This window comes from Nerophis ophidion, linkage group LG23 (genome assembly GCF_033978795.1).
Source record: "Nerophis ophidion isolate RoL-2023_Sa linkage group LG23, RoL_Noph_v1.0, whole genome shotgun sequence".
Taxonomy (NCBI): domain Eukaryota; kingdom Metazoa; phylum Chordata; class Actinopteri; order Syngnathiformes; family Syngnathidae; genus Nerophis; species Nerophis ophidion.
Window position 1 is genome coordinate 16465631 of NC_084633.1, and position 18717 is coordinate 16484347.

Genomic DNA, 18717 nt, shown 5'->3' on the forward strand with positions numbered 1-18717 from the left:
ACTTTGTGACTTCAATAATAAATACGGCAGTGCCATGTTGGCATTTTTTTCCCCACAACTTGAGTGGATTTATTTTGGAAAACCTTGTTACATTGTGGGGCGGCACAGTGGAACAGGGGTTAGCGCATCTGCCTCGCAATATGAAGGTCCTGAGCAGTCCTGGGTTCAATCCCGGGCTCGGGATCTTTTTGTGTGGAGTTTGCATGTTCTCCCCGTGACTGCGTGGGTTCCCTCCGGGTACTCCGGCTTCCTCCCACCTCCAAAGACATGCACCTGGGGATAGGTTGATTGGCAACACTAAATAGGTCCTAGTGTGTTAATGTGAGTGTGAATGTTGTCTGTCTATCTGTGTTGGCCCTGTGATGAGGGGAGACTTGTCCAGGGTGTACCCCGCCTCCTGCCCGAATGCAGCTGATGTAGGCTCCAGCGACCCCCTGCCATCCCAAAAAGGGTCAAGCGGTGGGAAATGGATGGATTGTTACATTGTTTAATGCATCCAGCGGGGGCATCACAACAAAATTAGGCATAATAATGTGTTAATTCCATGACTGTATATATCGGTATCGGTTGATATCGGAATCAGTAATTAAGAGTTGGACAATATCGGAACCTGCGTTGAGGTGGCGACTTGTCCAGGGAGTCCCCCGCCTCCCGCCCGATTGTAGCTGAGATAGGAACCAGCGCCCCCCGCGACCCTAAAGGGAATAAGCGGTGGAAATTGGATGGATGGATGGATGGTTGGACAATATCGGAATATCGGACATCGGCAAAAAACCATTATCAGACATCAATCCATCCATCCATCTTCCTCCACTTATCTGAGGTCGGGTCGCGGGGGCAGCAGCCTAAGCAGGGAAGCCCAGACTTCCCTCTTCCCAGCCACTTCGTCCAGCTCCTCCCGGGGTCAGCAGGGAGACAGAGTCTTCCCCGTGCCTAAGGAGGTGTTCGGGTGGCATCCTGACCAGATGCCCGAACCACCTCATCTGGCTCCTCTCGATGTGGAGGAGCAGCGGCTTTACTTTGAGCTCCTCCCGGATGGCAGAGCTTCTCACCCTAAGGGAGAGACCCAAACTAATTTCGGCCGCTGGTACCCGTGATCTTGTCTTTTCGACGATGACCCAAAGCTCATGACCATAGGTGAGGATGGAAACGTAGATCAACCACTAAATTGAGAGCTTTGCCTTCCGGCTCAAATCCTTAACCACCACAACGGATCGATACAGCGTCCGCATTACTGAAGACGCCGCAAAATCGATGTCACCATCCACTCTTCCCTCACTCGTGAACAAGACTCCGAGGTACTTGAACTCCTCCACTTGGGGCAAGATCTCCTCCCCAACCCGGAGATGGCACTCCACCCTTTTCCGGGCGAGAACCATGGACTCGGACTTGGAGGTGCTGATTCTCATCCCGGTCGCTTCATACTCGGCTGCGGACCGACCCAGTGAGAGCTGAAGATCTTGGCCAGATGAAGCCATCAGGACCACATCATCTGCAAAAAGCAGAGACCCAAACCTGCAGCCACAAAACCGGAACCCCTCAACGCCTTGACTGCGCCTAGAAATTCTGTCCGTAAAAGTTATGAACAGAATTTGGTGACAAAGGACAGCCTTGGCGGAGTCCAACCCTCACATTATCGGACATGTCTATCAATAACGACTACAGAGTTTCATTTTTTGTAATGATTTGTGCTGGTGTTGTGCCTCTGGATTTTTTCAATGGAAAAAAAAAGGTTTAAAAACGGTGCTCTAGATCAGGGGTGTCAAACTCAAACACAGAGTGGGCCAAAATTTAAAACTGAACAAAGCCGGGGGCCAAGATTGAAGAAATTAACCTTTTAATAGGGACCCAAACAAGTTTTGCAATGAATATTGAATAAGCAAGGCTTAAATAGGGCAGCACGGTGGAACAGGGGTGTGTGCATCTGCCTCACAATACGAAGGTCCTGAGTAATCCTGACTCAATCCCGGGCTAGGGATCTTTCTGTGTGGAGTTTGCTTGTTCTCCCCGTGACTGCGTGGGTTCCCTCCAGGTACTCGGGCTTCCTCCCATGGAACAGGCAGAGCATATATAACGTAATAGTGCAAAATCAACTTTCAAAAAACAAACGATAAAACATCAGTGCTATGGTAAATAAAATTGTAATAAAAATATGAATGCCTCTTTTCTATTTGCAGCCTTCTGAGGTAAATATCAACATTAACTTTTTCCACAGGCTAATAAATTCGAAAATACAATAAAAAAGAGGTGGGCGAGGTTTGGTGGTAGCGGGGGGGGGGGGGGGGGGGGGTGTACATTGTAGCGTTCCGGAAGAGTTAGTGCTGCAAGGGGTTCTGGGTATTTGTTCTGTTGTGTTTATGTTGTGTTACGGTGCGGGTGTTCTCCCGATATGTGTTTTGTCATTCTTGTTTGGTGTGGGTTCACAGTGTGGCGCATATTTGTAACAATGTTAAAGTTGTTTATACGGCCACCCTCAGTGTGACCTGTATGGCTGTTGACCAAGTATGTGTGTGTGGAAAGCCGCATATATTATGTGACTTGGCCAGCACGCTGTTTATATGGAGGAAAAGAGGACGTGACGACATGTTGTAGAGGACAGTGCCTTTAAGGCACGCTCCCAATATTGTTGTCCGGGTGGAAATCGGGAGAAAGGTTGCCCAGGGAGATTTTCGGGAAGGGCACTAAACTTCGGGAGTCTCCCGGGAAAATCGGGAGGGTTGGAAAGTATGAGTATTAGCGGTGAATGTGGTGTTACCGGTGGGCCAGCTCTAATATTAATCTGATATTGCCTCAAGGGCCAAATGAAATTAAACGGCGGGCCATATTTGGCCCACGGGCCAGAGTTTGACACCCATGCTCTAGATCAGGGGCGCTCACACTTTTTCTGCAGGCGAGCTACTTTTCAATTGACCAAGTCGAGGAGATCTACCTCATTCCTATTTATAATTTATATTTATTTATTTATGAAGGAGACATTTTTGTTAACAAGTTAATGGTGTTTAATGATAATACAAGCATGTTTAACACACATAGATTCCTTTCTTTCATGAAGACAAGAATATAAATTGGTGTATTACCTGATTCTGATGACTTGCATTGATTGGAATTAGACAGTGGTGCTGATAACGTCCGCATTTTCAAATGGAGGAGAAAAAAAAAAGTCCTCCTTTCTGTCCAATACCACATGAAAGTGGTTGGATTTGGCATCTCATTTGTCCAACTCGTTTTTAAACACTTTGTTATGAGAGTAGCATATGTGTGTGGCCCTTTAATGTCTGGCAGCAGGTGAGTGACGTTAGTGAGTGTGCGGGTGGGCAAGCAAGTGAGAAAGCGGTCGCTGAGGGCGGGGGAGAAATACATTTATTTCGGTTTAGCGGTTTTAGCTCGGTTGGTAGAGCAGCCGTGCCAGCAACTTGAGGGTTGCAGGTTCGATTCCCGCATCCGCCATCCTAATCACTGCCGTTGTGTCCTTGGGCAAGACACTTTACCCACCTGCTCCCAGTGCCACCCACACTGGTTTGAATGTAACTTAAATATTGGGTTTCACTATGTAAAGCGCTTTGAGTCACTAGAGAAAAAGCGCTATATAAATACAATTCACTTCACACTTCACATTGGCATCAAACTCCGTAGCTCGCTAGCTTGTGCACGCTAGCTTTCTGAGACTCTTATTTAGTTAGCACAGGCAGGATGAAACAGGTCTTTTATGGTGAAGACAGGAACTGTGCAGTCGGTCTTTAGAGTTTTGACAGTAGGTACGGAGTCTCTAGAAATAAAATGTGTTTCTCTGCGTCCGCCCTGTTAGTGATTTTTTTTCTTAAATATGAGCTCGCAGCAGCCGGCGTCATCTCGCAAGATCCTCGGGTGCCGAGAATGTCAAACAACTGACGAAAGTGAAGTCTTGGTATGATTGATGAGCGCTCATTTTTATGTCTATTTTTTAATGCCTGGCTTGAGATCGACTGACACACCCTCCGAGATCGACCAGTCGATCGCCATCGACGTAATGCCCACCCCTGATCTACGGTCTGTAATATCATCAAAAGGTTCAGGGAATGTGGAGAAACTCTCAACACTATTGCGATTCAAAATTGTAGGACTTGTTCCTCATGAAGTCATGTATTTTCATAATATTTTGACTTTATTTCAGTAAAACTACAACATTTACTAATTTTTCCATCCAAAATTCTAGGACATTTTGTCCTTAAAATGTACTTCAGTTTCCAGCTGGTAAATATGGGTTACTTTTGTCCGATTTTTGATAAAATAAAAGCAAAACTTTTATTGAATCATCATGTTTCCCCCACCACCCCAAAATAGATAATAAAATCATAAACAGGGTTTTTCCTGCGTGGCGGCCACCTCCATCTAATTTTGTGCCGCCCCAGCCAGAGCGATTGATCTCGCTCAACACAACGTAAAGCTCAGGCTGTGTTGATTGAGCGATTGATGTCCCTCTGTGGCATCTAGGTATTTTAAATGCAGTTGCAGCGTTGCGCCACTATAGAGGCGCTATATCGACAACAGTGCACCTGAAAGACCTGAGGCTACTACCGAAGAAGAAACAAATCAAATCGTGTTTTTTCTTGCTATTTGGTGCGTAACGTTGACCATCGTAACAAGTGGATTTCTGCCATACTGAGCATGATACGGCGGGATCACTGGACTCCTATAGAACACTCCAGACTGTGCTGTGGACATTTTGTCTCTGGTAAGTGAACAAAGTTAACACAAACCCCGTTTCCATATGAGTTGGGAAACTGTGTTAGATGTAAATATAAACGGAATACAAGGATTTGCAGATCATTTTCAACCCATATTCAGTTGAATATGCTACAAAGACAACATATTTGATGTTCAAACTGATTACCATTTTTTTCTTTTTTGCAAATAATCATTAACTTTAGAATTTGATGCCAGCAACACGTGACAAAGAAGTTGGGAAAGGTGGCAATAAATACTGATTAAGTTGAGGAATGCGCATCAAACACTTATTTGGAACATCCCACAGGTGTGCAGGCTAATTGGGAACAGGTGGGTGCCATGATTGGGTATAAAAACAGCTACGGAGTCTCTAGAAATAAAATGTGTTTCTCTGCGTCCGCCCTGTTAGTGATTTTTTTTCTTAAATATGAGATCGCAGCAGCCGGCGTCATCTCACAAGATCCTCGGGTGCCGAGAATGTCAAACAACTGACGAAAGTGAAGTCTTGGTATGATTGATGATTGCTCATTTTTATGTCTATTTTTCAATGCCTGGCTTGAGATCGACTGACACACCCTCCGAGATCGACCAGTCGATCGCGATCGACGTAATGCCCACCCCTGCTCCAGATGGTCCCGTAGGACCTCTGTGCACATTAAGAGGCTGACTCAGGGGCAGATGGTTCACGATTCTCAAGCCCTGATCCCAGCAGGAAGTCATTTTCCATGTGACTCAGCTTGCGGTGACCTTGCACGTAAATGCGTTCATACAATGAGGTCATATCAGGGCACCATAAGTGGACTGCACGCTATTGTTAAGCCTAGAATGGAGTCATTGTTCGCGTACACAGGTGTGTTCCATCCCCTTTTTCCTTTAATAAACCCCCCCCCCCCCAGCCCCATAAAAATACTACACGTGCGTCAAGCTGGTGGAGTAACAGCGTGACACTCTTCCCCTGTTGTCATATGAGGGTAAATGACTTCATACGTTACAGCATGGTTCCACATTAACAGTTCTCAGTTTGACGTAGGCGGGCTCTAATCAGCTTGGTTGTCCTTTCATGGTTGATTTTGTGTGACCTGCTTTGGAGACAGAGGTGGTTTTTTTTTGCCTTTTCAATCGATTTTAAAATGTCTCCATCTATATGCCTGCAGGCATCCCAACACACTCTCCTGACAGCATTAAATTTGAAATCAATGGCCTAGTCAAGCATACGAAATCCAGCAAACTGACAACATTTAGCTCAAAGCGGAGGTAAAAGAATACAACAAAATTAACTGAACCAGAGAGAAACACATACTTAGAGCCACACTGACAAGTATAACAAAAAGTATTCTATATGGCAGGCATGAGCAAATTAAACTTTTCAATCTGGCCCGCCGGGCATTCCCAAATACAAGCCCTGTTTCCATATAAATTGCGAAATTTCATTAGATGTAAATATAAACCGAATACAAGGATTTGCAAATCCTTTTCAACCCATATTCAGTTGAATGCACTACAAACACAAGATATTTGATGTTCAAACTCATAAACTTTCTTTTTTTTTGTTGCAAATAATAATTAACTTAGAATTTCATGGCTGCAACACGTGCCAAAGTAGTTGGGAAAGGGCATGTTCACCACTGTGTTACATCACCTTTTCTTTTAACAACACTCAATAAACGTTTGGGAACTGAGGAAACTAATTGTTGAAGCTTTGAAAGTGGAATTCTTTCCAATTCTTGTTTTTTGTAGCGCTTCAATCAGTCGTTCAACAGTCCGAGGTCTCCGCTGTCGTATTTTACGCTTCATAATGCGCCACACTTTTTCGATGGGAGACAGGTCTGGACTGCAGGCGGGCCAGGAAAGTACCCGCACTCTTTTTTTACGAAGCCACGCTGTTGCAACACGTGCTGAATGTGGCTTGGCTTTGTCTAGCTGAAATAAGCAGGGGCATCCATGAAAAAGATGGCGCTTATATGGCACCATATGTTGTTCCAAAACCTGTATGTACCTTTCAGCATTAATGGTGCCTTCACAGATGTGTAAGTTACCCATGTCTTGGGCACTAATGCACCCCCATACCATCACAGATGCTGGCTTTTCAACTTTGCGTCGATAACAGTCTGGATGGTTCGCTTCCCCTTAGGTCCTGATGACACAATGTTGAATATTTCCAAAAACAATTTGAAATTTGGACCCGTCAGACCACAGAACACTTTTCCACTTTGCATCAGTCCATCTAAGATGATCTCGAGCCCAGAGAAGCCGGCGGCGTTTCTGGATGTTGTTGATAAATGGCTTTCGCTTTGCATAGTAGAGCTTTAACTTGCACTTACAGATGTAGCGACAAACTGTATTTAGTGACAGTGCTTTTCTGAAGTGTTCCTGAGCCCATGTGGTAAAATCCTTTAGAGATTGATGTCGTTTTTTTGCCGTCTGATGGATCGAAGGTCACGGTCATTCAATGTTGGTTTCCGGCCATGCCGCTTACGTGGAGTGATTTCTCCAGATTCTCTGAACCTTGAAATCCCTAAATTTCTTGCAATTGCACTTTGAGAAACGTTGTTCTTAAACTGTTTGACTATTTGCTCACTCAGTTGTGGACAAAGGGGTGTACCTCGCCCCATCCTTTCTTGTGAAAGACTGAGCATTTTTTGGGAAGCTGTTTTTATACCCAATCATGGCACCCACCTGTTCCCAATTAGCCTGCACACCTGTGGGATGTTCCAAATAAGTGTTCGATGCGCATTCCTCAACTTAATCAGTATTTATTGCCACCTTTCCCAACTTCTTTGTCACGTGTTGCTGGCATCAAATTCGAAAGTTAATGATTATTTGCAAAAAAAAAAAAAAAATGTTTATCAGTTTGAACGTCAAATATGTTGTCTTTGTAGCACATTCAACTGAATATGGGTTGAAAAGGATTTGCAAATAATTGTATTCCGTTTATATTTACATCTAACACAAGTTCCCAACTCATATGGAAACGGGGTTTGTATTAACTTTGTTCACTTACCAGAGAGTGTTCTATAGGAGTCCAGTGATCCCTCCGTATCATGCTCAGTATGGCAGAAATCCACTTGTCAACGTTATGCACCAAATAGCGAGAAAAAACACGATTTGATTTGTTTCTTCTTCGGTGGTAGCCTCAGGTCTTTCAGGTGCACTGTTGTTGATATAGCGCCTCTATAGTGGCGCAACGCTGCAACTGCATTTAAAATACCTAGCTGCCACAGTCAATCGCTCAATCAACACAGCCGGAGCTTTACGTTGTGTTGAGCGAGATCAATCGCTCTGGCTGGGGCGGCACAAAATTAGATGGAGACGGCCGCCACGCAGGAAAAACCCTGTTTATGATTTTATTATCCATGCGTTTGTTACGTCTCGTCTCGATTACTGTAACGTATTATTTTCGGGTCTCCCCATGTCTAGCATTAAAAGATTACAGTTGGTACAAAATGCGGCTGCTAGACTTTTGACAAGAACAAGAAAGTTTGATCACATTACGCCTGTACTGGCTCACCTGCACTGGCTTCCTGTGCACTTAAGATGTGACTTTAAGGTTTTACTACTTACGTATAAAATACTACACGGTCTAGCTCCATCCTATCTTGCCGATTGTATTGCACCATATGTCCCGGCAAGAAATCTGCGTTCAAAGGACTCCGGCTTATTAGTGATTCCCAAAGCCCAAAAAAAGTCTGCGGGCTATAGAGCTTTTTCATTTCGGGCTCCAGTACTCTGGAATGCCCTCCCGGTAACAGTTCGAGATGCCACCTCAGTAGAAGCATTTAAGTCTCACCTTAAAACTCATTTGTATACTCTAGCCTTTAAATAGACTCCCTTTTTAGACCAGTTGATCTGCCGTTTTTGTCCTATGTCCCACTCTCCCTTGTGGAGGGGGTCCGGTCCGATCCGGTGGCCATGTACTGCTCGCCTGTGTATCGGCTGGGGACATCTCTGCGCTGCTGATCCGCCTCCGCTTGGGATGGTTTCCTGCTGGCTCAGCTGTGAACGGGACTCTCGCTGCTGTGTTGGATCCGCTTTGGACTGGACTCTCGCGACTGTGTTGGATCCATTGTGGATTGAACTTTCACAGTATCATGTTAGACCCGCTCGACATCCATTGCTTTCCTCCTCTCCAAGGTTCTCATAGTCATCATTGTCACCGACGTCCCACTGGGTGTGAGTTTTCCTTGCCCTTAGTGGTCTGTGCAGCCCTTTGAGACACTAGTGATTTAGGGCTATATAAGTAAACATTGATTGATTGATATTATCTATTTTGGGGTGGTGGGGGAAACATGATAATTCAAAAACAGTTTTGCTTTTATTTTATCAAAAATCGGACAAAAGTAACCCATATCTACCAGCTGGAAACTGAAGTAAATTTTAAGGACAAAATGTCCTAGAATTTTGGATGGAAAAATCAGTAAATGTTGTAGTTTTACTAAAATAAAGTCAAAATATTATGAAAATACATGACTTCATGAGGTACAAGTCCTACAGTTTTGAATCGCAATAGTGTTGAGAGTTTCTCCACATTCCCTGAACCTTTTGATGATATTACAGACCGTAGATCAGGGGTGCCCATTACGTCGATGGCGATCGACTGGTCGATCTCGGAGGGTGTGTCAGTCGATCTCAAGCCAGGCATTAAAAAATAGACATAAAAATCAATCAATCAATCAATGTTTACTTATATAGCCCTAAATCACTAGTGTCTCAAAGGGCTGCACAAACCACCACGACATCCTCGGTAGGCCCACATAAGGGCAAGGAAAACTCACACCCAGTGGGACATCGGTGACAATAATGACCCAGTGGGACGTCGGTGACAATGATGATTATGAGAACCTTGGAGAGGAGGAAAGCAATGGATGTCGAGCGGGTCTAACATGATACTGTGAAAGTTCAATCCACAATGGATCCAACACAGTCGCGAGAGTCCACTCCAAAGCAGATCCAACACAGCAGCGAGAGTCCCGTTCACAGCGGAGCCAGCAGGAAACCATCCCAAGCGGAGGCGGATCAGCAGCGCAGAGATGTCCCCAGCCGATACACAGGCAAGCAGTACATGGCCAGCGGATCTCCACAAGGGAGAGTGGGACATAAAAGAAAAAGAAAAGAAACGGCAGATCAACTGGTCTAAAAAGGGAGTCTATTTAAAGGCTAGAGTATACAAATGAGTTTTAAGGTGAGACTTAAATGCTTCCAATGAGCAATCATCAATCATACCAAGACTTCACTTTCGTCAGTTGTTTGACATTCTCGGCACCCGAGGATCTTGTGAGATGACGCTGGCTGCTGCGAGCTCATATTTTTTTTAAAAATCACTAACAGGGCGGACGCAGAGAAACACATTTTATTTCTAGAGACTCCGTACCTACTGTCAAAACTCTAAAGACCGACTGCACAGTTCCTGTCTTCACCATAAAAGACCTGTTTCATCCTGCCTGTGCTAACAAAATAAGAGTCTCAGAAAGCTAGCGTGCACAAGCTAGCGAGCTACGGAGTTTGATGCCAATGTATTTCTCCCCCGCCCTCAGCGACCGCTTTCTCACTTGCTTGCCCACCCGCACACTCACTGACGTCACTCACCTGCTGCCAGACATTAAAGGGCCACACACATATGCTACTCTCATAACAAAGTGTTTAAAAAGGAGTATGCAAGTTGGACAAATTAGATGCCAAATCCAACCACTTTCATGTGGTATTGGACAGAAAGGAGGACTTTTTTTTTCCCCCTCCATTTGAAAATGCGGACGTTATCAGCACCACTGTCTAATTCCAATCAATGCAAGTCATCAGAATCAGGTAATACACCAACTTATATTCTTGTCTTCATGAAAGAAAGGAATCTATGTGTGTTAAACATGCTTGCATTATCATTAAACACCATTAACTTGTTAACAAAAATGTCTCCTTCATAATTAAATAAATATAAATTATAAATAGGAATGAGGTAGATCTCCTCGACTTGGTTAATTGAAAAGTAGCTCGCCTGCAGAAAAAGTGTGAGCGCCCCTGCCGTAGATGGTGAAATCCCTAAATTCATTGCAATAACTCATTGAGAAAGGTTGGACAATTTGCTCACGCATTTGTTCACAAAGTGGTGACTCTCGCCCCATCCTTGTTTGTGAATGACTGAGCATTTCGTACCAGCTGCTTTTATACCCAACCATGGCACCCACCTGTTCCCAATTAGCCTGTTCACCTGTGGGATGTTCCAAATAAGTGTTTGATGAGCATTCCTCAACTTCCTCTTTCTTTTTTGCCACGTGTGCCAGCTTTTTTGAAACATGTTGCAGGCATCAAATTCTAAATGAGTTAATATTTCCATCCATTTTCTGCCGCTTATTCCCGTTCGGGGTCGCGGGGGGCGCTGGCGCCTATCTCAGCTACAATCGGGCGGAAGGCGGGGTACACCCTGGACAAGTCGCCACCTCATCGCAGGAGTTAATATTTGTAATTTAAAAAAATGACAATCTTTACCAGTCCGAATGTTATAGTGTTAAGAGTTTATCCACATTCCCTGAACCTTTTGATGATATTACAGACCGTAGACGGTCAAATCCCTAAATTCCTTGCAATAACTCATTGAGAAATGTTGGACAATTTGCTCACGCATTTGTTCACAAAGTGGTGACTCTCGCCCCATCCTTGTTTGTGAATGACTGAGCATTTCGTACCAGGTGCTTTTATGCCCAACCGTGGCACCCACCTGTTCCCAATTAGCCTGTTCACCTGTGGGATGTTCCAAATATGTGTTTGATGAGCATTCCTCAACTTCCTCTGTCTTTTTTGCCACGTGTGCCACCTTTTTTGAAACATGTTGCAGGCATCAAATTCCAAATGAGTTAATATTTCCATCCATTTTTCTGCCGCTTATTCCCGTTCGGGGTCGCAGGGGGCGCTGGCGCCTATCTCAGCTACAATCGGGCGGAAGGCGGGGTACACCCTGGACAAGTCGCCACCTCATCGCAGGAGTTAATATTTGTAATTAAAAAAAATGACAATCTTTACCAGTCCGAATGTTATAGTGTTAAGAGTTTATACACATTCCCTGAACCTTTTGATGATATTACAGACCGTAGATGGTGAAATCCCTAAATTCCGTGCAATAACTCATTGAGATATTTTGGACAATTTGCTCACGCATTTGTTCACAAAGTGGTGACTCTCGCCCCATCCTTGTTTGTGAATGACTGAGCATTTCATGGAAGCTGCTTTTATACCCAACCATGGCACCCACCTGTTCCCAATTAGCCTGTTCACCTGTGGGATGTTCCAAATAAGTGTTTGATGAGCATTCCTCAACTTCCTCTGTCTTTTTTGCCACGTGTGCCAGCTTTTTTGAAACATGTTGCAGGCATCGAATTCCAAATGAGCTAGTATTTGCCAAAAATAAAGTTTTTCAGTTGGAACGTTAAGTATCTTGTCTTTGCAGTCCATTCGATTGAATATAAGTTGAAAGGGATTTGCAAATCATTGTATTCCGTTTTTATTTACGTGACAACTTCACTGGTTTTGTTTTTTGTATTATTACCATACTCCCTGATGTATAGTTGCATTAAAGTGCGGACTATTCTCCCCTCTCCCCTCAGGCAGGAGACTACGGTCCATCCAGACCCATAACTCCCGCCGCCAGAACAGTTTTTTTTCCCCTCGGCCATCAGGCACATGAACAATAACAAGTTCTGATAGCTCACTTACAGCTTTTTTTTTTTATTAACTATTCTGTGTTGTATGTGTTTTATGTTACACGATTGCACCAAAAAAAATTCCAAGTTTGTGAACCCGTTCTCAAAAAAATGGCAATAAAAACTATTCTGATTCTGACTGTTGAGTGGTTGTCAAACTGCACCAGTACTTATGACAGTAGTTAAAGGCCTACTGAAAGCCACTACTACCGACCACGCAGTCTGATAGTTTATATATCAATGATGCAATCTTAACATTGCAACACATGCCAATACGGCCTTTTTAGTTTACTAAATTGCAATTTTAAATTTTGCGCAACGTATCCTGTTGAAAACGTCGCGGTGTGATGACGTGTGCGCGTGACGTCACGGATTGTAGCAGACATTTTGATCCAGCAGCGATCCCAGCTATAAGTCGTCTGCATTAATCGCATAATTACACAGTATTCTGGACATCTGTGATGCTCAATCTTTTGCAATTGGTTCAATTAATAATGGAGACGTCAAAGAAGAAAGATGTAGGTGGGAAGCGGTGTATTGCGGTTGCCTTTAGCCCCAAAAACACAGCCCGTGTTTCCTTGTTTACATTCCCGAAAGCTGAGAGTGAAGCTTTACTATGGAACAGAGCGGTCAAGCGAACATGGTTCCCTACCACATCTCACTAAAACACTAGTAACACAATAAGCAGATAAGGGATTTTCCAGAATTATCCTAGTGAATGTGTCTAATAACATCTGAATCGCTCCCACTGACCTTGTCTTTTTTTTTTCTAGTCCTTCACTCTCACTTTCCTCATCCACAAATCTCAAATTAATGGGGAAATCGTCGCTTTCTCGGTCCGAATCGCTAGCTCCGCTGGTGGCCATGATTGTAAATAATGTGAGGATGTAAAGGAGCTCCACAACCCGTGACTTCACGCGAACATGGTTCCCTACCACATGTCAACCGGCAGGTTTCGGTGAGCAAACGGTGGTATTAAGTCGGCTCTTACCTTAGGTATGACCGGAGAGCTTGCGTCGTGCCTCGCCTCCTGCAGCTGCGGAATCTCTTGCCTCCTCCCAAAGGCCGCCCCCGACCGTCGGATGCTTACACTGTGGAGGAGGGGGGAAAAAAAATCTCAGCCCGGCTGCCTTCCCTCGTCGAGAAACATGGCTTCCAACAAAGACACTGGCGGTCACCACATCCGTGGCTACACCCCTCCGACTTTCAGGTACAACCATGTAATCTCACTAAAACACTAGTAACACAATAAGCAGATAAGGGATTTTCCAGAATGATCCTAGTAAATGTGTCTAATAACATCTGAATCGCTCCCACCGCCCTTGTCTTTTTTTTTTCTAGTCCTTCACTCTCACTTTCCTCATCCACAAATCTCAAATTAATGGGGAAATCGTTGCTTTCTCGGTCCGAATCGCTAGCTCTGCTGGTGGCCATGATTGTAAACAATGTGAGGATGTGAGGATGTAAAGGAGCTCCACAACCCGTGACTTCACGCGAACATGGTTCCCTACCACATGTCAACCAGCAGGTTTCGGTGAGAAAACGGTGGTATTAAGTCGGCTCTTACCGTAGTAATGAGCGGAGAGCTTGCGTCGTGCCTCGCCTCCTGCAGCTGCGGAATCTCTTGCCTCCTCCCAACGGCCGCCCCCGACCGTCGGATGCTTAGACTGTGGAGGAGGGGGGGGTGGAATCTCACCCCAGCTGCCTTCCCTCGTCGAGAAATGTGGCTTCCAACAAAGACACTGGCGGTCACCACATCCGTGGCTACACCCCTCCGACTTTCAGGTACAACGATGTAATCTCACTAAAACACTAGTAACACAATAAGCAGATAAGGGATTTTCCAGAATTATCTTAGTAAATGTGTTTAATAACATCTGAATCGCTCCCACTGACCTTGTCTTTTTTTTTTTCTAGTCCTTCACTCTCACTTTCCTCATCCACAAATCGTCGCTTTCTCGGTCCGAATCGCTAGCTCTGCTGGTGGCCATGATTGTAAACAATGTGAGGATGTAAAGGAGCTCCACAACCCGTGACTTCACGCGAACATGGTTCCCTACCACATGTCAACCGGCAAGTTTCGGTGAGAAAACGGTGGTATTAAGTTGGCTCTTACCGTAGTTATGAGCGGAGAGCTTGCGTCGTGCCTCGCCTCCTGCAGCTGCGGAATCTCTTGCCTCCTCCCAACGGCCGCCCCCGACCGTCGGATGCTTAGACTGTGGAGGAGGGGGGGGTGGAATCTCACCCCAGCTGCCTTCCCTCGTCGAGAAATGTGGCTTCCAACAAAGACACTGGCGGTCACCACATCCGTGGCTACACCCCTCCGACTTTCAGGTACAACCATGTAATCTCACTAAAACACTAGTAACACAATAAGCAGATAAGGGATTTTCCAGAATTATCCTAGTAAATGTGTTTAATAACATCTGAATCGCTCCCACTGACCTTGTCTTTTTTTTTTTCTAGTCCTTCACTCTCACTTTCCTCATCCACAAATCGTCGCTTTCTCGGTCCGAATCGCTAGCTCTGCTGGTGGCCATGATTGTAAACAATGTGAGGATGTAAAGGAGCTCCACAACCCGTGACTTCACGCGAACATGGTTCCCTACCACATGTCAACCGGCAAGTTTCGGTGAGAAAACGGTGGTATTAAGTTGGCTCTTACCGTAGTTATGAGCGGAGAGCTTGCGTCGTGCCTCGCCTCCTGCAGCTGCGGAATCTCTTGCCTCCTCCCAACGGCCGCCCCCGACCGTCGGATGCTTAGACTGTGGAGGAGGGGGGGGTGAAATCTCACCCCAGCTGCCTTCCCTCGTCGAGAAATGTGGCTTCCAACAAAGACACTGGCGGTCACCACATCCGTGGCTACACCCCTCCGACTTTCAGGTACAACCATGTAATCTCACTAAAACACTAGTAACACAATAAGCAGATAAGGGATTTTCCAGAATTATCCTAGTAAATGTGTTTAATAACATCTGAATCGCTCCCACTGACCTTGTCTTTTTTTTTTCTAGTCCTTCACTCTCACTTTCCTCATCCACAAATCTCAAATTAATGGGGAAATCGTCGCTTTCTCGGTCCGAATCGCTAGCTCTGCTGGTGGCCATGATTGTAAACAATGTGAGGATGTGAGGATGTAAAGGAGCTCCAAAACCCGTGACTTCACGCGAACATGGTTCCCTACCACATGTCAACCGGCAGGTTTCGGTGAGCAAACGGTGGTATTAAGTCGGCTCTTACCGTAGTTATGAGTGGAGAGCTTGCGTCGTGCCTCGCCTCCTGCAGCTGCGGAATCTCTTGCCTCCTCCCAACGGCCGCCCCGACCGTCAGATGCTTACACTGTGGAGGAGGGGGGGGGGGGGGGGAATCTCAGCCCGGCTGCCTTGCCTCGTCGAGAAATGTGGCTTCCAACAAAGACACTGGCGGTCACCACATCCGTGGCTACACCCCTCCGACTTCCAGGTACAACCATGTAATCTCACTAAAACACTAGTAACACAATAAGCAGATAAGGGATTTTCCAGAATTATCCTAGTAAATGTGTCTAATAACATCTGAATCGCTCCCACTGACCTTGTCTTTTTTTTTTCTAGTCCTTCACTCTCACTTTCCTCATCCACAAATCTCAAATTAATGGGGAAATTGTCGCTTTCTCCGTCCGAATCGCTAGCTCTGTTGGTGGCCATGATTGTAAACAATGTGAGGATGTGAGGATGTAAAGGAGCTCCACAACCCGTGACTTCACGCGAACATGGTTCCCTACCACATGTCAACCGGCAGGTTTCGGTGAGAAAACGGTGGTATTAAGTCGGCTCTTACCTTAGGTATGAGCGGAGAGCTTGCGTCGTGCCTCGCCTCCTGCAGCTGCGGAATCTCTTGCCTCCTCCCAACGGCCGCCCCCGACCGTTGGATGCTCAGACTATGGAGGGGGGGGATCTCAGCCCGGCTGCCTTGAATCGTCGAGAAATGTGGCTTCCAACAAAGACACTGGCGGTCACCACATCCGTGGCTACACCCCTCCGACTTTCAGGTACAACCATGTAATCTCACTAAAACACTAGTAACACAATAAGCAGATAAGGGATTTTCCAGAATTATCCTAATAAATGTGTCTAATAACATCTGAATCGCTCCCACTGCTCTCGACTTTTTTTTTTCTTTCTAGTCTTTCACTCTCACTTTCCTCATCCTACCATGAATTGATTCCCGTGGACCCTGACTTAAACAAGTTGAAAAACGTATTCGGGTGTGACCATTTAATGGTCAATTGTACGGAATATGTTCTGAGCTGTGCAATCTACTAATAAAAGTATCAATCAATTAAACAATCAATCAATCCACGAATCTCAAATTAATGGGGAAATCGTCGCTTTCTCGGTCCGAATCGCTATCGCTGCTGGTGGCCATGATTGTAAACAATGTGAAAATGTGAGGAACTCCACAACCCGTGACGTCACGCGCACATCGTCTGCTACTTCCAGTACAGGCAAGGCTTTTTTATTAGCGACCAAAAGTTGCGAACTTTATCGTCGATGTTCTCTACTAAATCCTTTCAGCTAAAATACGGCAATATCGCGAAATGATCAAGTATGACACATAGAATGGACCTGCTATCCCCGTTTAAATAAGAAAATCTCATTTCAGTAGGCCTTTAAGACTTTACAGAACGCTAACGTTGCAGTTTTGCAATAGTTTTCCAGGAATAACATCACATCATAATAAATGAGTGTTGCAGTAAAAGCTAAGCCTTCAGTACCGCAGCTTTCCCTTTTCCTTGCACTTTGCATTGAAGGCATTTCCTTTTGTTCCCCATTACTGGGCGCTCCCTAAAGCCAGGAAATTCTCCTGGAGTGTCTCCAAAAACAACCGCCTCCTTTAGTCCCCCACTATCCCACTTCCCTGCCCGAAATTCTACCAGTACTCTGCGTCCCAACCGGTCAGTAAACAAACAATCTGGCTATTCCAGAAACCCATTCTGGCTGCACTAATCTTCATCCAGACACAGAAACATTAGTGAACTCACGTGTTGCACGACCAAAATGAACAATAATGCACCTCTCTTTGCATTTTTTTTTTTTTTTAACTTCCCAGAATGAAAGCCACACACAACTGCCGATGAACGTGCACATATTTTCTCCTGTTTGTGCAACAACACAGCATCTCTGCAGCAGGATGTGCACAAGCGCCTACAAAAAAAATAAAAAAACCTACATTCCTTCCAGTAAGTGTAATGAATGCTGGCAACACTGGCTCACATTACATCACTACTAGCCGCCGTATACTCATTTTAGAGTCTGTTAACATGGCAAATTATTCACATGGGCTTTTATTGGCTGCATGCATTCCCACTTGCCACCTTTCCAATTGCAGCTGGTTGATAAGATAACATAATTTCATTAGTTTCACTTATGTCGCAGCTGCAGAAACCCTGGAAGCCAGAAGTTAAAATATGCCCTGCTTCTCTGAACATTTATGCTTGTGGACGTAAAAAAAATTAGGAAGCATAGATGTAAACAGTCATTAAACTGTATAGTAAAGCTTGTACAATAACATGAAAGTAGCTTTAGACTCAATACAACAGCGCCCTCTTTTGGTAGCTCAGTGTTAGTGCAGGCTAATGCTAACAAGAGCTCATTACGAACATTAAAAAAAACATTATCTCGTGTACATTAACAACACATGGTAAAATAATGCATGATGTGTCGCTTACTCACCCTATCAGTCTTGAAAGGAAAAGAAAGAAAAGCCAGATATTCGCCATTTGCAACGTGGAGAAACACTACTCATACCACCTGTGGCTTGTCCAGGGGCCGCAAGCTCGCTACTGCGCATGCGCGCTTAATTGGCGGTCAGCTTTGAGCAGAACTTTTTTTTTTTTTTTTTTTTTTTTTTTATTTTATAAACCTTTATTTATAAATTTCAACATTAACAGTCATCTTTAAAAATGTATTTATTTATTTTTATTTCCATTTTATAAACCCATCCATCCATCCATTTCCTACCACTTATTCCCTTTCGGGGTCGCGGGGGGCGCTAGCGCCTATCTCAGCTACAATCGGGCGGAAGGCAGAGTACACCCTGGACAAGTCGCCACCTCATCGCAGGGCTAACACAGATACACAGATTTTATAAACCTTTATTTATAAATTGCAACATTTACAAACATTTGAGAAATAATACACAAAATAAGTATACAGGTGTATGTGTATCTATATATATGTATATATATATATATATATATATATATATATATATATTTATATATATATATATATATATATATATATATATTAGGGGTGTGGGAAAAAATCGATTCAAATACGTTGTG

General features: G+C 44.6%; 1 protein-coding gene across 1 annotated transcript in view; it reads right to left on the minus strand.

Moving 5' to 3' along the window:
• LOC133541541 (suppressor of cytokine signaling 3-like) overlaps positions 1 to 18228 on the minus strand; it is a 73161-nt gene extending 54933 nt beyond the window's left edge. Inside the window, exons 1-2 of the mRNA XM_061884995.1 lie at positions 18104 to 18228; positions 13381 to 13480 (exon numbers count right to left, since the gene is read on the minus strand). Coding sequence (XP_061740979.1) covers positions 13381 to 13480; positions 18104 to 18150 — 147 coding nt within the window. The 5' untranslated portion in view covers positions 18151 to 18228. The remainder of the gene's footprint in view (positions 1 to 13380; positions 13481 to 18103) is intronic.
• Positions 18229 to 18717: the final 489 nt, after the last annotated feature.